Genomic DNA, 25,769 nt, shown 5'->3' on the forward strand with positions numbered 1-25,769 from the left:
GACATTTCAAGCAGGAGTATGAGGAACTGGAAAATCTTCAGAAAGTAAATCGGCAGTTTATCAAACAGAGAAGAAAATAGGTAAAACTACCAAGGGATCCAGTAAAGGAACAGACTGGCATTTCAGAGAGGGTACAATCCTATTAGTGTACCAAGGGAAATACTAAATTACGCAACACTATTCCTGAAAGTTTTGTGGGACCAAGCTCTGATGTATCCACACGGATTGAAGGTGTTTATGCTAGAGCCACACTTGACACAGATTCTCAAGTTACTTTTCTCTATAGATCCTTTTACAACCGGTATTTGACACACTTACTGTTGATGCCTCTCGGTGCCCTTGAGATTCAGGAGCTTAGTACTGATGGGTACCCATATGATGATTACTTGTCGTTGAAGTTGGAGTTTTCGGAAGCAGATGTTGGAGCAACTGAGACAATTGACACACCAGAGTTGGTCTGCCCAGATCCGGCTGAAAAGGGTGGAGCTTCCATTCTTGTGGGAACAAGTACTGCCGTTGTGAGAAGGCTCCTGGGAGCATTCGAGGAGAGGAATGGAGAGAACTTTTTGAAAACCTTATCCATTCACTGTGTTCAAAGCTGCTTTTGAGAAGGTGCAAGTTCCCTCTGAGCAGGATGATGAGCAGAAATGAGGAACTGTGTGGTACACCCAGTCTAAACCTGTCATGTTACATCCTGGAGGAGCAGCAAGAGCGACAGGAACACCCAAATTTACCGGAATGTCTGAAGAATGGAAAAGGGGATTAACTGAGAAGATACTGAGATGTGAAGATGCATTTTCTACTGAGGAGTCTGATGTTGGTTACACCAGGAGTACTTGCCACACTATTAGAGTGACTGAGGACACCCCTTGCCAAGAGAGGTCTCACCAGTCAGCACCAGCGGAGGTTGAAGATGTTTGGCAGCACCTGCTTAAACTGAAGGAAGTTACGTTCAGTCACGAAGCAGGGGTTCCTGAGCCACCAAGGACACAAGCGATAGACAGAGGGAGGCAACCTCTAGTAGACTGGAAGGGTCACAAAGCATGGTTGAAGCTGGAGGAGCCAAAGGTGGGTTAAGGAGGTCGCAAAGAGTCAGGAAGCCCCCAGAGAGGCTGGCCTATGACACACCAGGGGAACAGAGTGTTGAGTCTATCCCCCTAGTGAGATATGTCACTCCGTTCACAAATGGATTGGAGGTCCAGACATCAATAAACTCCTTTGGAAACTGTGTTATTAATGGTGGGTTAACGAAGTTCAAAGTCATGAGGGCATGACTATTTTTGGTGGTGGCGGGAGGATGTAATGCCCTGGCTGAGATTTTTACTGCTATGCTGTAGGGATTTCATTTTGGCAGTTCTGTAAGAGCAGTCTGTTCTGCTTTCAGTATGTTTGGGTTTGATCTAAAGATAAGGGGCTTTGTTGTTCAGCTTAGGAATGTTGTGTCATCCAGTCAGGTTGGTGGAATTGGGAGAAGGTTTGAGAGAACACGGGGCAGAGACGTTTTGTGATGGACACTGGTGGGTTCAAGGTCTATTTGGCGAGAGCTGGGAGAAGACAGGAGGGAAGGAGGCTGAGGATGCAGAGCTTGTTACACAAGCTGTTGGTACAGATGAATGGCTTCGAGGAGGAAGGACGAGTACTCCCGTGGGGGAGCCCGATTGTTCGAGATGGATTTCAAGCGTCATTCAGAAGGTGGTGTGAGCTTTCATGCAGAGCGGGGACCAGCATGCGAGTTAAAGATTACTTCAAGACGAGCTCCAACTTGTGTGTGCATTTGGACTGGGTTAACTATAATGGGGCCTTTTTATTTTTTCTTTTCTTTTTCCTACCAACTGTTTGATAAAGCTGAAATTTGTAAGTATACTTCCTTTATAATTGTATGTAGTGTACAATCACAAACAGGAGAAAATCTGCAGATGCTGGAAATCTAAGCAACACACACAAAATGCTGGAGGAACTCAGTTGGCCAGGCAGCATATATGGAAAAGGGTACAATCAACATTTTGGGCTGAGACCCTTCATCAGGACTGGAAAAAATTATGAGGAGTCAGTGTCAGAAGGTGGGGGAGGGGGGGAGGGGAGGAAGATATACAAGGTGATAAGTGAAACCAGGAGGGTGGAGGGGTGAAGTAAAGAGCTGGGAATTTGATTGCTGAAAGAGATACAGGGCTGGAGAAGCGAGAGTCTGATTGGAGAGGACAGAAGGCCATGAACGAAAGAAAAGGGGGAGGTAAATAGATTCTTGATTGGTCAGGGCATGAACAGTTATGGGGAGAAGGCAGGAGATTAAAGCAGAGAGGAAAATTGGATCAGCCTTGATGAAATGACAGAGCAAACTCAATGGGCCAGTTGGCCTAATTCTGCTCCTATATATTATGGTCTTATGGCATCCCTTCATGCCCTGACCAATCAAGAATCTATTAACCTCTACCTTAAATATATATAAAGACTTGGCCTCCACAGCTGAATTCCGCAGATTCACCACTCTCTGGCTAAAGAAATGGCCCACTTCCCATTCCTCCATGGTCTTCTGTCCTCTCCTATGAGATTTCCCTTTCTCCAGCTCTGCATCTCTTTTACCAATCAACTTCCCACCTCTGTACTTCATCCCTCCCCCTCTCCTGGTTTCACCAATCACCTACCACTTTGTACTTCTGCACCCCTCCTCCTCTCCTGGTTTCACCAATCATCTACCTCTTCAGCCCTCCCCCCACCTTCTCATTCTGCTCCTCCTTTCCAGATCTGATGAAGGATCTTAGCCCAGTCATCAACTGTTAACTCTTTCTGATCGATGCTGTCTGGCTTGCTGAGTTCCTCCAGCATTTCGTGTGTGTTGCTTTGGATTTCCAGCATCTGTAGATTTTCTCATGTTTGGGGTCCTGGACTTCTCATGTGCTTTGCCACTAAGCCCAATGGAACCGTGTCTACTAACAGGAGAAGGGGCAAAGGCGGGTTATTGGTGCCCTGAAACCAGTCGCTTTAGGCAGATGGGGCTTGATAGCTGTGGTTGCAACTCCTCAAGGAGAAAGAAAACTTGGATCTCAAACCTCTGCTGCCTTGTGGCTATACCAACACAGTGGGGAAAGCTTCTGGAGTAAACCCTGAGGAAAACTCCAGAGCCGGAGTCCCTAAGGCAGTCCTACGTTGAGTTCAATGCTGACTGGCAACTCCTGTGACACCGCCGTTGCCAAACTGTATCAGTCTTTGCCATTCCTTTGGATCAATCAGCTGCGTGGAGAGGGGGCAGCCTGTTACATGGGCAACAGCTTGCCCTCCATACTGTACTGCCCTGGCCTGTGTATTAACCAACAGTGGTCCACCGACAATATAGTCAGATAGGATGCATCTTCCATGGTTGATCCAGATCATATTACCTAAGATGAATGGTTGATGGATACCTGTGTGTGATAAATATGAACACACAGTATATACCTACCAGTCCGGAGAGCAGGTGATAAGTTGGACACAAAGCCCATCCGTGTTCTCATATGGGACCCCATACTTTGTTAGCTGGAAATAAACATACATTTAATTTAAGTAATGCCAGATAAAACATAGAAATATAAAAAATGGGAGCAGAATGAAGGCATTTGGTCCTTCCATTTCAAGATTCAAGAGAATCATGTTTGATCATCCAACTCGCCTGTTCCCACTTTCTCCCCATATCCCTTCATCCCTTTGGCATCAATTATGTATCTTGTTTTTACCCAGGACTCTGGTTAATTGGCATAGCCTTTTATTTGGACAACTCTTAAAGAACAAAAACTCTTTGAGGACTATAGCTTGGATTCCCTTCGTTTATTTTGGGACATTTTGCCACTTAATTGGGGCAGGAGACTGTTGCCGAACAATTTCGAACTAGTGTCTGTCATTTGCACTTGTCTTGCAGTTAGACACTGCATTGTGCATAGAGTGAACAGTTTTTAAATAGCATCAATTATGTGTTCTTGTGTTATTCATTTGGGTCAATGGACGCCGGATCCAAAATCAGTGATTTTTGATATTGTGCCAGGAAACTGATTGTTGGATTGTAACACTACTTCATGCAGGAAGACAACGAAGGCATTCTGTTATCTGTACTGATTTTGTTTATTTACAGTCAGCCAAAAGAACCTGGTATGAATTCCACTGTCGATAACTATAAGGAACTGATGCACGGTTTTATAGTACTGTAGTCATATTGGTAGTATTCTAATTTGTTCTATATTTCATACACATATATATCTTTTCAACTATTTCCATTAAACTTCAGCTAATTGAGGCAGCCACTTAAATGGGCCAAAATGTACTGGCCCCGATGTGTCCCAATTAACCAGAATCCATAATGACTTGGTCTCTGCTGCCTTCTGCGGGAAAGAATTCCATACAGTCAACACCCTCTGAGATATTTTCAAGAGGTGATGTCTCAAGAAGGTAGCATCCAATAATGAGGACCATCTAGGACATGCCTGCTTCTTATTACTACCATCAAGGAAGAGGGACATAAGCCTGAAGACCTACTTTCAATGATTCAAGAACAATTCCTTCCCTCCTGCCACAAGATTCCTGAGCATTCTGTGTATAAACCTTGTTACTTCTCCCTGTCCTGGCAGAGTACTCTTGCCACAAAAGAACAAATTTCACAACAACACACACAAAATGCTAGAGGACCTCAGCAGGTTAGGCAGCATCTATGGAAATGAATTATCTGTCAACGTTTCAGGCTGATACCTCACATCAAGACTGGGAAGAAAAGGGGAGAATGCCAGAATAAGGTGGTGGGGGGAGGAGGAGGATGAGCTAGAAGGTGGCAGGTGAAGCCAGGTGGGTGGGAGAGAAGTTGAAGTAAGAAGCTGGGAGGTGATAGGTCGAAAAGATGAAGGGCTGGAGAAGGAGGAAACTGGTAGGAGAGGAGAGTGAACCATGGGAGAAAGGGAAGGCGGAAGAGTACTGGGAAGAGGTGATAGGCAGGTGAAGATAAGAGGTAAGAAACCAGGAAGGGACATTGAAGAAAAGAGGAGGGAAGGGAAAGAAATACTGGAGAAAAATTGAAGTTCATGCTATCAGGTTGGAGGCTAACCAGACAGAATATAAAGAGTTGCTCCTCCAACCTGAGAGTAGCCTCATTGTAGCAGAAGAGGAGGCCATGAACTGACATGTCAAAACGGACTGAGGTTAATTTTACACCATCTGTCAGTGATTCAGATTCAATAATTTCTCCTGATTTTGGTTCTGTATCAGTTACCTGAACCATTGAATGGTGGGTCAAAACTCTTCATCTCAGGAACACCTTTCCCGTATCTGGTCTGTCTAGGCCTTAAAAATGTTTCTTTGATATCCACGCACCTTCCCCCCCCCCCCCACTCTTTCTTAACTCCAGTGAATACAAGCCTAACAGGCCCAGTCTCTCCTCCTACATCATGAGGTGTTTGTAGATCAAGTGGACGTTCAGAGACATTTTACCAGACTGGAAATAGCTCACCCACCTTCTCAATGACGGTGAGAGCAGGGCACAAGTCTAAGGAGATTGGAGGAAGGTATAGGCGGTGATATCAGAGGTAAGTTTTTTTGACACAGGGAGCGGTAGATGCCCGGGGGGGTGGTGGAGGTTGATACATTAGGGATATTTGGGTGCCACATTAGCGTTGTGGTTAGCACTGAGCTCCTACAGCTTAGGGCATTGGAGTTCAGAGTTCAATCCTGGTGTCCTCTGTAAGGAGTTTCTATACACTCCTCGAGGAATGCATGGGTTTTCTCTCAGTGCTTTGGTTTCCTCCCACAGTCCAAAGATGGGCCGGTTGGGCCAGTAAATGGTCCCACGATTGTGCTCGGGTTTAATAGGTGGGCTGCTGGCAGCCCAGCTTGTTGGGCTGGAAGAATCTGGTTAGTGCTGCATCTCTAAATAAAATAAAAATAGTTTAAGAGGTTCTTTGGTAGGCACACGAATGATAGAAAAACAGAGGTATGTCCGAGTAAAGGGTTTGATTGACCTTAGGGGAGGTTAGAAGTTTCATACAACATTGTGGGCTGAAGGGCCTGTACTGAGCTGTGCTGTAATATTCTATGTGTTATGTTTATTGGTATGGGGGTACAGGCCAAGGTTTCTTGAATAAACAGTTGACTTTTCATGCCGAGGTCCTTCATCAGGATTGGAAAGGAATGGAGAAGATGCCAGAATAAGCAGGTGGGAGAGGGAAAGGAGGAAGAGCTGGAAGGTGAAGCCAGATGGGTGGGGGGAGTGGGGGGGTGAAGTAAGAGGCTGGGAGGTGATAGGTGAAAAAGGTAAAGGATTTTAGAAGAAGGAATCTGACAGGAGAAGAATCTATAGGAGAAAGTGAAGGAGGAGGAACTCCAGGGGAGGTAGTGGATTCGGCCCAGTACATAACAAGTAAAGCCAGCCAGACCACTGAGCACATCTACATGAAACACTGTTGTAAAAAAACAGCGTCCATCATCAAAAGTCCTCACCATTCAGGCCCTGCTCCTTTCTCACTGCTGCTTTCAGTTAGAAGGTACAGGTGTCCCAGGAGTAACACCACCAGGTTCAAGAACAGTTACTACCCCTCAACCATCAGGCTCTTGAACAAAAGGGGATAATTACACTCATCCATTGAGATGTTCCCACACCAATGATCTGACTTTAAAGACTCTTTATCTTGTTGCTTCATACTCTTGTTATTAAATGCTATTTATTTATATTTGCATTTGCACAGTGTGTTTTCTTTGCTCGTACTGTTTCGCTGATCCTGTTTACACTCACTATTTGCTGAGTATGCCTGCGGGAGAAAGAATCTCAGGGTTGCATGCACTCTGATAAAAGATTTTACTTTGAACTTTAAGGTGATAGGCATGCGAGGAGAAGAGGTAAGAGGCCAGAGTGTGGAATTGAAGAAGGGGGAAGGAGGAGGGGGAAAAATTACCGGAAGTTGGAGAAATCAATGTTCATGTTCTTGAAAATGACCTTTTTGCAACAACAGCAGCACAATACATTATTGACTAGACAAACATGAATTACATCAACTAATATCAACATATATTATATGACAGTACTATTGGAACGAGGCATAATGACGTTAGTGTAAATTGAGGGAAATATCATCCAGACAAAATTAGGAATTTTCAGGTTGGTTCAAGAGAGAATGGGGACAAAGCTGTGGTCAAACTTTGAGGTGTGAGTCTTCAGGTCCCTGTACCTCCTGATTCCTTCTCAGAACCATGACCTTGACCATCAAGGAGGGTGGAGGTTCCTGCAGGTTCCCCACTGAATTGTCAGCCCATGTAACATGGAAGTTTGTATCTAACTGCCTCCCTGACGGTGCTAAGGGAGCCCCTTCACCTCAAGGATTGCAGTGGATCGAGAAGGCGGCTCTCCCCCAACTGAAGAAAAAGATTTCAGGGTATATATTGTAAACATTTCTCTGACATTAAAATGTACCTATTGAACTCAGAGAGCAGGAGGCCAGGGGTGATAAATGGTGACCTTCCCAGGTGATGACCACAACCAATAGAACGCCACAGCACAAAAGCAAGCCCTTTGGCTGATTTATTCCATGCCAAACTGTTATTATGTCTAGTACCATTGACCTGCACCCAGACCATATCCCTCCATATCCCTCATCCGTGTATCCGAACTTCTCTTAAATGTTGAGATCAAGGCCAGCACCACCACGTCTTCTGGTAGCTTGTCCCACACTCTGAGCATCCTGTCATTGAAGAAGTCCCCCCCTCAGCTTCCACTTAAACATTTCAACTTTCAACTTTAACCCATGACCTCGAGTTCTCATCTCACTTAACCCCAGTGGAAAAAGCCGTCTTGCATTTACCCAATTAGTACCCCTCATAGTTTGTATAGCTGGGAACTGAGAAACAGATTTGGACGAGAAGTTTTTCTTACCTGAAAGTGATCGGGTAGCCAGCACAGGTCAGTGATGAGGGATTTGTGCCCATTTTCTATGGATGACACTGCACAGTGACGAGCAATCGGGACTTCACAATGAGATGCCGGATCCAACTCAGGCTGGGAAATGAAACATCAGGAACAACTTTACCTTCACGTTCACCACCGAAATAATCTTGTAAGCAGCATTCCAAACAAACACAGAAAATACTGAAGGGGCTCAGCAGGGCAAGCGGCGTTTGTGGAGAGGAATAAGCAGTCGACGTTTCAGGCCGAGACCCTTCATCAGGATTGCAAAGGAAGGGGGAAGATGCCAAAATAAGAAGGTGGGTGGGGGGAGGGGAGATGAAGTGAGAAGCTGGGAGGTGATAGGTGGAAAAGGTAAACAGCTGGAGAAAAAGGAATCTGATAGGACAGGAGAGTGAACCATAAGAGAAAATGAAGGAGGAGGGGCACCAGGAGGAGATGATAAGCAGGTAAGGAGAAGTAAGGGGTGATGGGGAAGGGGAAAAAATTACAGGAAGTTAAAGAATTCAGTGTACATGCCATCAAGTTTGTTGGAAGCCATTGTTTCTTTTAATAACATTTTCTATAACATTTGTACTTTTAACAAATTTTTCACAGTCAGTGTGCTCATCCCCACTCACTGGCAGAAAGTTGTGTAGTAGCTAAACAAACAGTTTACCACCTTACAAATCAGAATTAAGAGAAGCAGATGCTAGAAATCCAAAGCAAGTCACGCCGAATGCAGCAGGCCAGGTAACAACCATGGAAAAGAGGAAACAGTCAACATTTTGGGCTAAGAACCTTCATTAAGATGGGAAAAAGGAGATGAGAAATAGAGTGAGAATGTGGGGGAGGGGAGGAAGAAGTACAAGGTAGCAGGTGATAGGTGGAACTGGGAGAGAGGGAGTGGTGAAGTAAAGATCTGGGAAGTTGATTGGTGAAAGAGATAAAGGGCTGGAGAAGGGGGAATGTTAAAGGAGAGGACAGAGTCCTGGAAGAAAGGGAAGGGTGAAGAGCACCAGAGGGAGGTGATGAGCAGGTAGGACACAAAGTGATAGAGGGAGAAAGGAATGGGGAATGTGAAGGGGGACAAACAGTTACCAGAAATTTGAGAAATCAATGTTCATGCCATCAGGTTGGACGCTACCCAGACAGAATATAAGTGTTGCTCTTCCAACCTCTTAGCATTGTTTCGCAGCTCTTTGTTTTGTTTTCTTAGCATTTGTAAGTTTGTTTGTACTCTAAGATAAACAGATCGTCATTCCTGACTCCTGGAAGAACTGTGAGGATGGGAAAATAAACAGAGATCCATCAGGTTGCAGGCTACTAGACGGAATATTAAGAGTCTCATCATGGCAGAGAGGAGATCATGCCATAATGGGAATGGAGATTAGAATTGAAACGGTTGCCCACTGGGAAATCCTGCTTTTTGCAGATAGAGGGAAGTGCTCGACAGCTTTGTTCAATCCTTAGGGCTGAAGATGATCATCAGTGCTTACGGGGGATTAGAACATAGAACCTTACGGCACTGTACAAGGAAGTCCATGGGTTGTGGGATCTCTTCAGCCTTGGGGCAGATAACATTGAGTGAAGTTATCCCACTGGTCCAGATGTTGACGCAAGTGACATGTTTCACTCTATGTTATGATGTATGCCAGATAAATTGTTCTGAATCCGAATCTGAGGGAGGGGTTAGATTGATCTTAGAGTAGATTATAAGGTTGACACCACATTGTGGGTCAAAGGGCCTGTACTGTTCTATGTTCTATCCAACCCTACTAGACATGTCAACTCCTGAAGTATTTCTGAAGTTTGGCTGCTGTTTTGGCTGTGCAGTGATTCCAATCTAGAATCCACATTCCATTTACTGTTCATGGATTCTGGGGAATCAGTGGGATCTGCTGGGGGCTTCACTATTGTCTGCCTTTACTAACATCTGCCTAATTCATTTCTCAAACAGAAATAGCCCAAGGTTTACCAGAGAGTCCCTGAAGCACAGTTGGAATTCTCTGGGAAAGTGAAGGGAGAATCTAGTCTGGTTAATCGGATTGAGGAGCTTGGCAGAGACAGGATGAGAGTCCTGACAGGTTACATCATGGCCTGGTATGGAAACACGCATGCCCAGGAATGGAAAAATCTACAGAAGGTAGTGGAAATGGCCCAGTACATCACAGGAACTTATCAACCTCCATTTTAAATATGCTAAACGACAGCCTCCACAGCTGTCTGTGGTAAGGAATTCCATAGATTCACTACCCCCTGGCTAAAGAAATCCCTCCTTGTCTCTGTTCTAAATGGACATCTCTCTAATCTAAACTATGTCCTCTGGTCCTAGCTTCCCGCAGTATAGGAAACATCCTCTCCACATCCATTCTATCTAGGCCTTTCAACACTCGATAGATTTTTGTGAATCTCCTCTGGGCCTCAATAGTGTTTACTGAAGCCATCATCAAATGTTTCAATTGTTTTAAATTATTTTTAATTAAAGAACAACTTTCTTATAAATTCATTATGATCCTGCACTTCTATGTTTACCTGCACTGTACTTCTTCACTAACTTTTACGTAGATTTCCCGTTCTACCTCACTGCACTGTGTAATGATCTGTATGGACAGTCTGACAGTATCTCAGTATATGTCACAATGATAACCCAATTCCAATTTCCTCCCTCTCACAAAATTACACTTTGTGTCTTCCTGTACTCACCAGCAGGTTTGATTTGTGGGTTTCGGGCTTTGCGTTTGGAAGGTAGCCCCGCAATCTCTCTGCAAACTCACTGATATCCCACAGCACGACCTGCTCAGGGGTTAGAGAGCAAACATCATTAACTGTGATAACCTTCCTTTATATACACCCCCTCCACTTGTATACGACAACCCAGGGCAATTCACAGGGGTATCACAAAACTAAATGCACCACCCCACCACAAGCATTACAGCCGCGCTGTAGGATAGTGGTCAACATAGCATCCCCACTACTTCTGAACCTAACCCGTACATCTTCGCAACGTGGGAGGAAAACGAAGCACCTAGAGTAAATTTGGGGATTTGGGGATACAAAAGTTGGGGAAGTTGTTGGTAGTGTGGAGGGCTGTCAGAGGTTACAGCGGGACATTGATATGATGCAAAACTGGGCTGAGAAGTGGCAGATGGAGTTCAACCCAGATAAGTGTGAGGTGGTTCATTTTGGTAGGTCAAATATGATGGCAGAATATAGTATTAATGGTAAGACCCTTGGCAGTGCGGAGGATCAGAGGGATCTTGGGGGAAAAGTCCATAGGACACTCAAAGCTGCTGTGCTGGTTGACTATGTGGTTAGGAAGGCATATGGTGCATTGGCCTTAATAAACCATGAGATTGAGCGCAAGAGCTGAGAGGTAAGGTTACAACTATATAGGACCCTGGTCAGACCCCACTTGGAGTACTGTGCTCAATTCTGGTCACCTCACTACGGGAAGGATGTGGAAGCCATCGAAAGGGTGCAGAGGAGATTTACAAGGATGTTGCCTGGATTGGCGAGGATGCCTTACGAGAATAGGTTGAGTGAACTTGGCCTTTTCTCCTTGGAGTGACAGAGGATGAGAGGTGACTTGATAGAGGTGTACAAGATGATGAGAGGCATTGATCGTGTGGATAGTCAGGGGCTTTTTCCCAGGGATAAAATGTTACAGACAGCGGTGGGAATTGAACCCTGATCACTGGTGCTGGGAAACATTACGTTCACTGCTACGCTACCATGCTGCTGCTAACTATCGATGAGCTCTTGTAACTCACTCATGGGTCAGTCCATACCTGGCCATTCCTGCAGCCACCCGCCACGATGTTGGTGTCTGTGGGACAAAACTGGAAACAGTAAATTTCATCTGGAGCCTCCAACATGATCTGGAAAACAGTGGGAGGTGAGGGTTAGAGAGAGAGTAGGGGTCCATCCACTCACACTACCTGCACACATTCAGAGTGGGGTAGGGGTCAGCATTGGGATTGAGTCGGGGTCATGATCTGTGATGGGCATGGGTCCTGAGTTGGGGCTTCAGACTGGAATGAAGGATGCTGTTGGGAAGGAATAAGGGTTTGGGATTGAATGTGGGTCGGGTCTCCGGACGTTCTTTAAGGTTGTTACAGCTGGGAGTGGTGATAGGGACAAGCTCCCACTACCTATTAAATGCTCCCAATGGTGTGCATCTGAAATAGCCTCTGACAACCAAGGGCCCCTCCTGAACTTCAGGTGTGGCTTAGCTACTAAGCCTGGTGGAACCATTTCTTCTGACAGGGGAAGGGGCAAAGGTGGGTTACTGGTGCTTTGAAACCAGTCGCTCTGGGCAGATGAGGCTTGTCAGCCATGGTTGGCAGCTCATCTAGGAGAAGGAAAACTCTGATCTCAAACTTCCACTGCCTTGCAGCTATACCCACTCATGGGGGAGGCTTCAAGCGTAAACTCCAAGGAAAAATCTGGAGCTGGGGTCCCTAAGGCAGTCCTACTTTGAGTTCAACACTGACTGGCAACTCTTGCGATGCCACTCGTAGCAAACTGTATCAGTCTCTACCGTTCCTTTGGATTCATCAACTGCATGGAGAATGGGAGCCTGCAGCTTGTACTACAGCTTGCTCTCCATATTGAACTGTCCTGGCTTCTACACTAACTTGCACATTGATGGTAGACAGCTAGAATGATACATCCATGGTAGATCTTGACCAGTGGAAAGCCTCTCTCTAGGGTTAGGCTTGTGATGGGGCCAGGGTTGTGATTACAGTTGGGGTTGTGATAGGAGGTAGGGCTGCGGTGAGGGTTAGAGATGGAAACATGGTTGTGATAGGGTCAGGGTTGTGATGGGGGTCAGGGCTAGTTTGCCCCTTATTCTCAGAGTCACAGAGACTACAGCACAGAAACAGGCCCTGCAGCCCATCCACTTCATGCTAGCCAGGTCTTCGGCCTCGTCCCCATCTACCTGCTCCTGGACCACAGCCCTCCATCGGTCTCTCATTGAGAATGTTTATAATCCCAGGTGATGCCTGGATTTGACAACGGGACACATGTTAGTTCTGTTCTTTGTGTACCCGTGTTTGGACAGTAGGTTAATTGCCCCTTTTATACTCCGGAATCACTTACTTGGGTTAATTATTTACCAGCGATCTTTAGAGTTAGGATGAACTATCCTACTATTCAGACTGAGCACCTCGAGGGAGTTGGATGTCTTTCAGACACAAGCCCATGCTGTCTTCTAAATAGCAGGTGGCGCTAAAGCCAGCAGACACAGTTCTAATGTCCCTCCCTCGAGGAGCTGCAGAGAGGAGCAGCCCCTCATGGAGAATGAGGGGCTATTAAACCTGATTTCAGTGGCAGGGTGAAGTTGGTAAATTGGTTTATTATTGTCACATGTCCTGAGATACAGTAAAAAATTGTTTTACATGCCATCCATATAGATATTTTCATTACACAGTGCATTGAGGTAGAACAATGTTAAAAGAAAAACAAACACTGAATAAAGTGTCACAGTTACAGAGAAAGTGCAGTGCAGACAGACAATAAGGTGGACTGTAAAGTTAAGTGTCCTTTTATTGTAGTAGGGGACTGCTCAGCAATCTTATAACGGTGGGGTAGAAGCTATGCTTGAGTCTGGTGCTATGTGCTTTCAGGTATTTGTCCTTCTGCCCGACGAGGAGAAGAGAGAATGTCTGGGTTGAGTGGGATGCAGGCTGCTTTCCCCAGACAATGAGGACTGTAGACAGAGTCCATGGAGAGGAGGCTAGTTTCTGTGAGGTGCCGAGCTGCGTTCACAACTCTCTGGGACCAGGGGCAGAGCAGTTGCCGTACCAAGCTGAGAAGTTTCCAGCAAGGATGCATCGATAGTGAGTGGTGAGGGTCAACGGGGAAACGCTGGAAGTGAAGTCATCACTGTCACTGCTGGCTTGCACATGAAACTGAGCCACTGGGCTTGTCTCTGGACTTCCCCTGTATTGAAATACACTAGGAGGGAGGGGTTAGATTGATCTTGCAGCACAACACTGTGTGTGCGGAGAACGGCCTGTACCGTGCAGTACCGTTCAAGGTTCTACATATTCAGCTTTGAACCCCATCTAGTGGCCGCAGGAGGAATTTGCAGGTTGAGCAGCAACCTTGGGGGAGGGGGACAAGTAGGGGGACAGAGAAAGAAATAATTGACACTTTGGGTTGAAACCCTGAATCAGAACACTTGTGTCCCTGTCTAGTGGTTTAACTGGAAAAGATCAACAAACCTAAAACGTTAAAAAAAAGCAACGCACACAAAATGCTGATGGAACGCAGCAGGCCAGGCAGCATCTATAGGGAGAAGTACAGTCGACGTTTCGGGCCAAGACCCTTCGTCAGGCTTCAGGAGACGTAAAAAAAAAGTCCTGATGAAGGGTCTCAACCTGAAACATTGGCTGCTTATTTCCCTCCCTAGACACTGCCTGACCTGCTGAGTTCCTCTGGCATTTTGTGTATACTGCTCTGGATTTCCAGCATCTGCAGAATCTCTTGTGTTTAAAAAAATTGCTGGTGGGAATCTGAAACAAGACCAGCAGATTAAGAGGAGAAACAGAGATATTGATTCTGATCACTCACCTACAGGAAAGATGAAAACAAGATTGAAAGAGGACAGAGAAAATTTACAAGGATGTTACCAGGACTTGAGGACCTAAGTTATAGGGGAAGTTGTGTAGGTTAGGACTTTTTTTCCCTGAAGCGTAGGAGAACAAGGGGAAATTTAATAGAGGTTTACAAAATTATGAGGGGTATAGATAGGTTCTGAAAGACTGCACAACCCAGCTGACGATAGTGCTGACAGATATATTCAATCTCTCTCTCTGGAACAATCTACTGTCTACTCAGTCTTCAAGGTGGCAACTATCATTCCACTGCTAAAGAAGGCAACAATAACCTGCTTAATTGACTATCACTGGTGGCATTAACATCAAACGTTATGAAATGCTTTGTGTGGCTGGTCACAGAGCACATGAGAGCCTTTCTCCTGGGACTGGACCCTTTCCAGTTCATTTATCACTCACATCAGTCCACTGATGATACAACAGCCTCTGCCCTCCACCCTCCCCTGTCCAACCTTGAAAATGAGGTCTCATACCCCAGACTGCTGTTTATAGACTTCAGTTTGGTGTTCAACACCATCATATCCCAGAAACTGGTGGGGAAACTGTCCTCGGTAGGTCTCACCTCCCTCTGCAATTGGATACTGGCCACAGGGTCAGTGTGGGCAGCAGTGTCTCTCATCCCATTACGCTGCTGTCAACACTGCTGACACATGACTGCGTTGCAGGGTCCAGCTCAAACCCTGTCATCACGTTGGTGGATGACACGATTGCAGCTGGTCTCATCAATAATGATGACAAGACGCAGTTTAGAGAGGAAGTGGAGTGGCTGGTGGACCTGAAGCTGAACGTGGAGAAAACAAAGGAAGGTGCAGACAAACCATCCCCCTCTGCGAATACATGGCTCCCGAGTTAAATGCACTAAGTTCCTGGGAGTTCAAATCATGGATGACCTCACCTTGTATCTTAATACCACTTCCCTGAACAAGGCGGCATAGCAATGCCTCCACTGCCAAAGATTGAGGCAAGAATGGTTCCCCCACCCCCATCTTGCATTTTACAGGAGCACCATTAAGAGCATACTGACAAGTTACATCTCCGTCTGGTATTGGACCGGAAGTCCCTACGAAGGACTGTGAGAACAGTTGAGAAGATCATTGGGGTCTCCCTACATCTATCTAGCATCCTCTTTGAGTTTTTACAGATAGGAAGGAGACTCCAAAGCATAAAGACAAGAATGGTCAGGATGGGAAACAGTTTCTTCCCTCAGGCCATTAGGCTTCTGAACTCCTTGCCACATCGTATTCGAAATCTTGCTGGTTAACCTATTCCGTACCTTACAATATTTAATATTAATGCACTTTAGTTTGTTATTTATGTGCATTTCATCTGTAGATTTTATCCTTACTTTCATAAGTTACCATGCATTGGGTGTTATGTGCACCCTGGTTTGTAGAAACATCTCATTTCTACATACATTATATGATTATGTATGTTGTATATACTGTATGTATATAGTTAAATGACAATAAACTTGATTTGACTTAAACTTCTTCTCGCAGCTTGGTGAGAATGTGGAACAAGTTGCCAGTGGAAGTGATGGATGTGGGTTTGATTTCAACGCTTAAGAGAAATTTGGATAGGAACATGGATGGGAGCGGTATGGAGGACTATGGTCCAGGTTCAGGTCAATGGGACTAGACAGAATAATAGTTTGGCATGGACTAGATGGGCCGGAGGGCTGTTCCTGTGCTGCAGTTCTTTATGAGCATTGGTGTTTGACGGGAGTTGTACTGAAGACGTTCAGGTACCTGTGGGTGAATTGGGTCACTGAAGTTCCAGAAGAGGACGTACGAGTGACTGCGGACTGTTCTGTTGATCGACTTTATCCTGTCCTCCAATGTTATGATATCCACTACAGACACAGCCACCAACCCTTGAAAACAAATGCGGGGTTTTCCAAGTTTAGCTGAAGAGTCACTGACAAAAACATTGAAAATAACTCCACAAAACCGATTTGACTGTTTCAAAATGAGGAACCCTTGGTCTGTCTTAATTTAATCCCTGGACCTGGCTTGGTTTTGAACGGACTTTCCAGCTCATGTGACCACACAGGTTTCCCCTAAGTGCTCCGGTTTCCTCCCTCAGCCTAAAGATGTACGGGTTGGTAGGTTAATTGGTCATTGTAAATTGTCCTAAGGTTAGGCTGGGGTTAAGGTGGGGGATTGCTGGCCAGCGTGACTTAAAGAATCTCTGTTCTCTGCTGTGTCTCTAATTAAATAAATGAATAAAGTAGGAGAAACCTTTAGTTCTGGCCCAGACCTGGCTCATTGCAATGGCACGAGAGAGGTCAATATGGTGCTACTAAAGGTGAGCCACAGCTTACTGGTGGTTCAAAAGGCAATAAATTCAACTGAAAACATAATTAATAACACCTTTTCTGAGTAGGTTGTGGTAACCTAGCACTGCAAACAATGAAGAGGCAAGCAAATGCGAAGTGAATTTGAGGGATGATCCATGTTGTAAAATTGACGTAAATGGAGTTGGAGGAAGCGATTCAAAGAGGAGGCGTTTCAATTTTCGTCCAACTAACCTGGGTGTGAGGTTGGATTGCCAAGCCAGTTTGGAGAGATCAGGAATGGGTTGGGGCTGGGCGGTGAGGTCTAGGCCCAGAGTGAATCACTGGGCAGCCTGGACTAGGCCCGGAGAGTTTTGCTGCAGTGGGCTCCGGGTCCTAATGTGAGGCACGTTCTGCTGTTTGGACAATTTAAATACCAGCCCAGATAGACTGGAAAGGCTGGGTGTAGGGACCAGAAGCAAGTGTCAGGCTGATTTTGCACAGAGGCTGTGAGACTGTCCCAGCTGCCGTGCTTCTTGTCTGCAAGCTTCGTGGCAATTTGCCGCACTAACGTGATGAACTGAGACTGAGGCTTTGGGCCTACTCTGAGGCTGCTCTGGGATTTGGAACTAAGGACTCATTTGGTCTGGAATACTGTTGCTTGCTTCTACTATTTGCATGATTTGTGGTTTTTCCTCTTTCTGTGCACAATGGGGTTGGTCTTTTTTAAAATTGGGTTCTTTAGGGTTTCTTGCTTTGTGTCTGCCTGCAAGAAGGCAAAGCTCAAGGTTGTGTAATTTGTACGTCCTTTTATATTAAATGACTCTTTGAATAAACCCATTTGTAGGTTGGGTGGCCATGTTGCCTCCAGCCATGCACTGGGTGGGAGTGTGTGGGGATCACTGAGGCCACGTGTAGGGCGGGAGGGGCTCCAACTAGAACATTCTCAACCAGCCTCCCCTCCACGGACTCTGATCTGGCATCATCAAAACCCCACCCACCCTGGACATTCTCTCTTCTTCCCCCCCACGCCCCCCATCAGGCAGAAGATACAAAAGTCTGAAAGCCGAGATGATCAGGCTGAAGGGAAGCTTCTCCTCATTACTGTGAGACTATTGAATGGTTCCCTGGTACAGTAAAATTCAAAGAAGCTTAGCTTCATTTATCAGGTGTACATCAAATCAAAGTTCAAAGTAAATTTATCATCAGAATGCATACCTGTCACCACATACAACCCTGAGATTCCTTCTCTGCAGTCAAACACAGTTCAAGGATGTGCTGAGGCAGCCCTCGAATGTCGCCACACTTACCCTAACCGTACGGAAACCAGAGCACTGGGAGGAAATCCACACAGTAACAGAGAGAACGTACAGTAGGGGGAAATTAAATTCCGAACCCCTGCGCTGTAAAGTGTCAGTCTAACGCAGGGGTCCCCAACCTTTTTGATGCCATTGAGCCTTGCAGTTAACTGAGGGGTCCACGGACCGGAAGTCGGAAACCCTTGTTCTGCTGGCTATGCCACCCAGATGGACTCTTCACCTCACTACCTACCTCTTTGCCATCTCACACATTATTGTCTTCCTGCACTGCACTTTCTCTGTAGCTGCTACACTTTGTTCTGCATCGTTATGGTTTTACCTTGCACTGTTGCAAGACTTGGTCTGTATGAACAATATGCAAGACAAGCTTCTCACCGTATAATATACCAAATCCCATTCTTGGAACAACTTTATAAGACAATGGTTCATCCACAACTGGAGGACCGTTTGCTACAATATAGGAAGGATGTAGCTACACTGGACAAGATGCAGAGGAGATTCACCTGACATTTTCTGGGATTTAGTTCTATTGTTTTTAATTTGGAGTCACAGCTTAGTAACAGGCCATCTGATCCAACTAATCTGATCCATCTGTCCCACCCAATTACCCCCAAGTGACTAATTAACCTATTAACCTATACATCTTTCAAATGCTGGAGGAAACCCATGGGTCATGGGGGGAACAATCCAACTCCTTACAAGCAGTGACAGGAATTGAACACAGTTGTTAATTGTAAAGCGGTTTGCTAACACTATGCTACAGAACCACCCTGAACATTTTCAGTAATCAGGAAAGGGTGGAGATGCTGAGTTGTTTTCCTTGGAAGGTGAGTAAGTTGAGGGGGAACCTGAAAAGTGCACAGAATTCTGAGGGGTAGACATAGGCTATAGTGTAGTCAACACTTCCTCAGCTGAGGTACTTAGCATTGGAGAGCAATAGTTTAGGGGATGGGGTGAGGGTTTAGAAGGGATCTGGGGAAAGGATTCTCTGCCTGAAGGAGTGGTACAGACAGAGACCCTTACAACATTGAACAAGCATGTGGATGAACACTTGAATCACCAAGGCAGAGAGGGGTATGGAGCAGGTGCTGGGGAATGGGTCTCTTTAGGACAGAGATCAGGAGGAGTCACTTTGGCAAGACAATGGTGAACCTGTGGAATTCACTGTCATGGTCTGCTCAGGAGGCCAGCCATTGGGTATATTTAAAATGGAGGATGGTAGGTTCTTGATTAATCCGATTACTGGGAGAAGGCAGGAACATGGGGTTGAGAGAGATAATAAATCAGCCACGATAGAATGGTAGAGCAGAGTTGATGGGCTGAATGGCCCAATTCTGCTCCTATGTCTAATGGTCTTATCTACTTTGTTAAGATCTTGTGTTTTATCATTTACCTGAGCTGCACTTTCTCCGTAGCCGTTACACTTTATCCTACACTGTTAGTGTTTTCCCTTGTTCTACCTCAGTGCACTGGGTAATGATCTGATCTGTATGAACAGTGTGGGAGACACGTTTTCACTGTATCTCAGTACATGTGACAAGAATGAACCAATTCCAGTACCGGTCACCCCGTGCGCATGCTGCATCCTGTGGGCTGCCCTCACCAAGGATCGCGGGGTGCCATTCGATGCTGCTGATTCTTCTGCCCTGGCTCTTCTGCAGGTCTGTGAATGACTGGTACTCCTTCAAGTGGCCGTCGGCCTTCCCTCCAAAGGTGCTGTCCTCCTCCGAGAGCCCCTTCCAGTCATCATAAAATACGTCCATGATCTCGTTTTGCTGGAGTGCCAACTCAAACCTGTGACCAACGTGCAGCAAAGCATCCATTAATAACCTGTACTGGAATTTCAGGATACCCACTGTTTCAAACCTGTCACCAACACACAACACAGCATGCATCAATAATCTGTCTCGGGATATCAGAACTCTATAATACACCCAACTCAAACCTGTCACCAACACACAACGAACTGTGTATCAATAATCCGTACTCCTCAGATTCCCTTTAAATCTTCCCCCTCTCACCTTAAACCCATGTCTTCCAAAAATAGTGTAGAGGATTCTAAAGCTACAGACTCACAGCACAACAAGCTTAAACAGACCCTTCAGCCTAACTAATCTGTGCTAATCCATTATTCTGGCAAATCCAATCATAGAAACCCTACAGCACAATACAGGCCCTTCGGCCCACAATGCTGTGCCGGACATGTACCTACTTTAGAAATTACCCCAGGTTACCCATAGCCCTCTATTTTTCTAAGCTCCATGTACCCATCCAGGAGTTGCTTAAAAGACCCAATCGTACCCACCTCCACCACCATTGCTGCCAGCCCATTCCACACACTCATCATTCTCTGAGTAAAAAACTTACCTCTGACATCTCCTCTGTACCTTCTTCCAAGCACCTTAAAACTGTGCCCTCTTGTGTTAGCTATTTCAGTCCTGGGAAAAAGCCTCTGACTATCCACACGATCAATGCCTCTCATCATCTTGTATACCTCTATCAGATCACCTCTCATCCTCCGTCGTTCCAAGGAGAAAAGTTCACTCAACCTATTCTCATAAGACATGCTCCCCAATCCAGGCAACATCCTTCTAAATCTCCTCTGCACCCTTTCTATGGTCTCCACATCCTTCCTGTAGTGAGGTGACGAGAACTGAGCACAGTACCCCAAATGGGGTCTGACCAGAGTCCTATATAGCTGCAACATTACCTCTCGACTCCTAAACTCAATCCCACGAATGATGAAGGCCAATGCACCACATGCCTTCTTAACCACAGAGGTAACTTGCGTGGTAGCTTTGAATGTCCTATGGACTCGGACCCCAAAATTCCTCTGATTCTCCACACCGCCAGGCGTCTTACCATTAATACTATATCCTGCTATCATAGTTGACCTACCAAAATGAACTACTTCACACTTATCTGAGTTGATGTGATTTGCCGTTGCCTTCTTCTGGGCAGTGTCTTTACAAGATGGGTGACTCCAGCTATTATCAATACTCGAGAGATTGTCTCCCTGGAGTCAGTGGTTGCATAACTGGGACTTGTGATATGCACCAGCTGCTTATACGACAATCCAGCACCTGCTCCCATGGCTTCATGTGACCCTGATCAGGGGCTAAGCAGGTACTACACCTTGCCCAAGGGTGATCTACAGGCTAGCAGAAGGAGAGTGAGCATTATACCTCCACTTGTAGAGATATATCTCCACCTTACCCACCACATGTGACAATAAACCAATTCCTATTGGGCAGGTAGTGTGGAAGACAGAGAAAGAGAGCTGCTGTTAGGAGGTGGACTCTCTAACAAGACACCTGACCTAATTCTCAGCCTAATACAAAACCTGTATCAATGGGAAACAGCAAGCAGTAGTTGTTACTGCACTAGTACCTTGAGCAAACAGCAGATCACCTCCAATCCCAGCAACAAGGGAGTTTACAGTAAATCCTTGTGTGGCCCTCCCTTAGTCGAGGTCGACCATGGATGTTGCATCCTAGCTCTCTACAGCACGTTGTTGGTCAGCACTGTGCAGGGCTGCTAAGACGAAAGTGAGAGTGGCAGTCTCTTTCGCAAAGGTCACATCTATAAGTAGTCTCAGCTGGAGACGCATCCTTCCTTTCTATCGGCCCATTTGTTTTTCTTTGCCTGAGTTAAGGTGTTGTTTCAGGATGTTTCTCCATCTGGTGCGGTCGGCTGCAAGTTCCTCCCAGAACTCAACGTTGATGTCCAGCTTGCAGACATCGTTGTAGGGCAGTTGTGGGCAGCCAGTGGTTCTCTTACCTGAAGCCAGGTCACCGTAGAGGATGCGACCATCCTGCACGCAGCAGACGTGGCCCAGCCGACACTACCCGAGCAGGGTGTAGACGTACAGTAGACACAGTCCAGCCTACACTACCCGAGCAGGGTGTAGACATACGGTAGACACGGCCCAGCCTACACTACCCAAGCAGGGTGTAGACATACGGTAGACAGGACCCAGCCGACACTACCCGAGCAGGGTGTAGACATACGGTAGACAGGACCCAGCCTACACTACCCGAGCAGGGTGTAGACGTACGATAGACACGGCCCAGCCTACACTACCCAAGCAGGGTGTAGACATACGGTAGACAGGACCCAGCCTACACTACCCAAGCAGGGTGTAGACATACGGTAGACAGGACCCAGCCTACACTACCCGAGCAGGGTGTAGACGTACGGTAGACACGGCCCAGCCGACACTACCCGAGCAGGGTGTAGACGTACGGTAGACACGGCCCAGCCTACACTACCCGAGCAGGGTGTAGACATACGGTAGACACGGCCCAGCCGACACTACCCGAGCAGGGTGTAGACGTACGGTAGACAGGACCCAGCCTACACTACCCGAGCAGGGTGTAGACGTACGGTAGACACGGCCCAGCCGACACTACCCGAGCAGGGTGTAGACGTACGGTAGACACGGCCCAGCCTACACTACCCGAGCAGGGTGTAGACGTACGGTAGACACGGCCCAGCCGACACTACCCGAGCAGGGTGTAGACGTACGGTAGACACGGCCCAGCCTACACTACCCGAGCAGGGTGTAGACATACGGTAGACAGGACCCAGCCTACACTACCCGAGCAGGGTGTAGACGTACGGTAGACACGGCCCAGCCGACACTACCCGAGCAGGGTGTAGACGTATGGTAGACACGGCCCAGCCGACACTACCCGAGCAGGGTGTAGACGTACGGTAGACACGGCCCAGCCGACACTAACTGAGCAGGGTGTAGACATACAGTAGACAGGACCCAGCCTACACTACCCGAGCAGGGTGTAGACGTATGGTAGACACGGTCCAGCCTACGCTACCCGAGCAGGGTGTAGAGATATGGTAGACGTGGTCCAGCCGACACTACCCGAGCAGGGTGTAGAGATATGGTAGACACGGCCCAGCCTACACTACCCGAGCAGGGTGTAGACGTACGGTAGACACGACCCAGCCTACACTACCCGAGCAGGGTGTAGACATACGGTAGACACGGCCCAGCCGACACTAACTGAGCAGGGTGTAGACGTACGGTAGACACGGCCCAGCCGACACTACCCGAGCAGGGTGTAGACGTACGGTAGACACGGCCCAGCCGACACTAACTGAGCAGGGTGTAGACGTACGGTAGACACGGCCCAGCCGACACTAACTGAGCAGGGTGTAGACGTACGGTAGACACGGCCCAGCCGACACTAACTGAGCAGGGTGTAGACACTGGGGAGGCTGACACGAGAGAGAACCTCTCTGATTCTGCAGGAGATGTCCCAGGGGTGACAAAGCCTCCTTAAATGGAGGTGTTGGGCTTTCTCTCCTGCTTAGTGCATGTTGTCCTGGTCTCGCTGTTGACCAGCAGTGTGCTGGTGACACCAGTGTTGTACACTGTCATCTTTGTTTTGACTGGGAGTTTGCAGTTCTCCCAGACCCGTGTGGTGTGGCAGCCTTCCCGATGTGCTCGTCGATTTCTTTTATCCGAGGAGAGTTTGTCACTGACAATGGACCCCCGGTATGAGAACTGATGAACAACATCGAGTTTGGAGTTATCGGTGGTAGTGCCTCCCTGTCTTGTCCCAAGACGTTTGTCCTTTTCTGGCTTGATAGTCGGACCAAATTCCTCACAGGCCTGGGAGAAACGGTCCATCGAGCTCTGGAAGTGCTGCAGAGTGAGGGTTGTGAATTATCACTGCCTCGCGCACTTTGGTTTTGGCTCTTAGGCGGTGGGGTTAAAAAGCCTGCCCTCTGATCTAGTGTGGAGGTAGATCCCCGCTGTTACTGTGTCAAATGCTGCCTCGGGAGAAAGGCAAAGAGGATCCTGAAGAGTGCTGGGGTGAGAACAGCCTTGCTTAGCACCACTCTCATGTTGAAGAGCTGCTGTAGGACTGCACCGTCCCCTTCATGTTGTTGTGGAAGGATTTGATCGTGTTCTCAGGCAGTCCAGTTTAGAGAGGATCTGAAAAGCCCAGCTCTGCTGACCAAGTCAAATGTTTCGGTGAGATCAATAACTGCAACATTTGTTCTTTGCACTTCTCCTGGAGTTGGCAGAGAGAGAAAATTACGTTGTGACCTTCCAGCACAAGCCTCTCTGTGACTCCAGGTAGACATGGTTATCAACTTCCGTAGGCTTGGAAGACTTGGGAAAAGAGCCTATGAATTTAATTAATTAATTTAATTTAACACAACTGTAATTAAAAATAGTTTGTAATGTCAACTATGATAGTCATTAAAACCCCCTGAGCTTCATCAATGTCATTACTTGGTCTGGTTTATCTGGTTTATACTCTGTCTGCACTTTACGCTGCCTCAACAAAGCAGCTAGCATAATCAAGGACAGCACTCACCCCGGGCATTCTCCCTTCTCCCGTCTCCCATCGGGCAGAAGATACAAAAGCCTGAAAGCACGTACCACCAGGCTCAAGGGCAGCTCTAACCCGCTGTTATAAAACTATTGAATTTTTCTCTAGTACAATAAGATGTAGGATGATGGGGTCAAGATATGTCACTCTCAAAGGAGGTATAAGGTTTCTGGTTATGTGACCATCGACACCAGACAATCTCTGAAGAGTATTGATAATGGTTGGGGCCGCCCATCTTGTAAAGACACTGCCCAGAAGGCAACAGCAAACCACTTCTGGCAAAAAATTTGCCAAGAACAATCATGATCATGGAAAGACCATAATCATCCATGTGATGGCATGGCCCATAATGGTGATGACAGTAAGATGGGCTCTTGACCTCACAATCTACCTCATTACTGGCTGTCTGCACTGCATTTTCTCTATAACAGTAACACTTTATTCCACATTCTCTATTGTTTAACCTACCTCGCGTACAGATGTGGTGAACTGATTTGTATGGATGACATGAAAGCTTTTACACTCTACCGCAGTACATGTGATAATAATAAACTGATTTTCTATGTGACTTCAAACCCTGTGGTTAGCACTGAACTATCCCCTGACAGGCCCCAGAAGGTCTTCCATGAGCAGAGGGATCTTGGGGTCCATGTTCATAGCTCCCTGAAAGTGGCTACACAGGTTGATAGGGTGGGTAAGAAGGCATGTGGTATGTTTGCCTTTATTAGTCAAGGCATTGAGTTCAAGAGTCAGGAAGTCATGTTGCAGCGGTATAAAACTCCAGTTTCACTGCATCTGGAGTATTGCATACAGTTCTGGTTGCCCATTATAGGAAGAATGTTGAGGCTTTGGAGACGGTGCAGAAGAGGTTCACCAGGATGCTGCCTAGAGGGCATGTGTTATAAGAAGAGGAGAGGCTGCATAAACTTGCGTTCTTTTCTCTGAAGCAGTGGAGGCTGAGGGGAGATCTGATAGAGGTTTATAAAACTATCAGAGCCATAGCTAGAGTAGGCAGACAATATATTTTTCCCAGGGATGAAATGTCTAATACCAGAGGGCATGCATTTAAGGTAAGAGGTAATTTCAAAGGAGATGTGAGGGGCAAGTTGTTGTTGTCTTACACAGTTTAAAAAAAAGAGTGTTCGGTGCCTGGAATGGTGGTGGGAGCAGATACATTAGAGACTTTTAAAGGATATGCAGATAGGCACGTGAATGTGAGGAAAATGATGGAACGTGGACATTTTGTAGGCAGTAGAGATTAGTTTAGTTGGCCATTTGATTACTAATTTAATTGGTTCAGTA

The 25,769-nt window shown here is 46.5% G+C and overlaps 1 protein-coding gene across 3 annotated transcripts in view; it reads right to left on the reverse strand.

Annotated features, from left to right (window-relative positions):
- Nucleotides 1-25,769, reverse strand: part of dnai3 (dynein axonemal intermediate chain 3) — an 88,174-nt gene that overhangs the window by 35,941 nt on the left and 26,464 nt on the right. For all 3 annotated transcript variants that reach the window (XM_059983722.1, XM_059983721.1, XM_059983723.1), the window contains exons 8-13: nt 19,706-19,896; nt 16,257-16,381; nt 11,674-11,763; nt 10,589-10,678; nt 7,874-7,996; nt 3,437-3,510 (exon numbers count right to left, since the gene is read on the reverse strand). In XM_059983722.1, the coding sequence (XP_059839705.1) occupies nt 3,437-3,510; nt 7,874-7,996; nt 10,589-10,678; nt 11,674-11,763; nt 16,257-16,381; nt 19,706-19,896 (693 nt within the window). The remainder of the gene's footprint in view (nt 1-3,436; nt 3,511-7,873; nt 7,997-10,588; nt 10,679-11,673; nt 11,764-16,256; nt 16,382-19,705; nt 19,897-25,769) is intronic.

The sequence above is a fragment of the Hypanus sabinus genome, chromosome 11, assembly GCF_030144855.1.
Source record: "Hypanus sabinus isolate sHypSab1 chromosome 11, sHypSab1.hap1, whole genome shotgun sequence".
NCBI classification, from domain to species: Eukaryota; Metazoa; Chordata; class Chondrichthyes; order Myliobatiformes; family Dasyatidae; genus Hypanus; species Hypanus sabinus.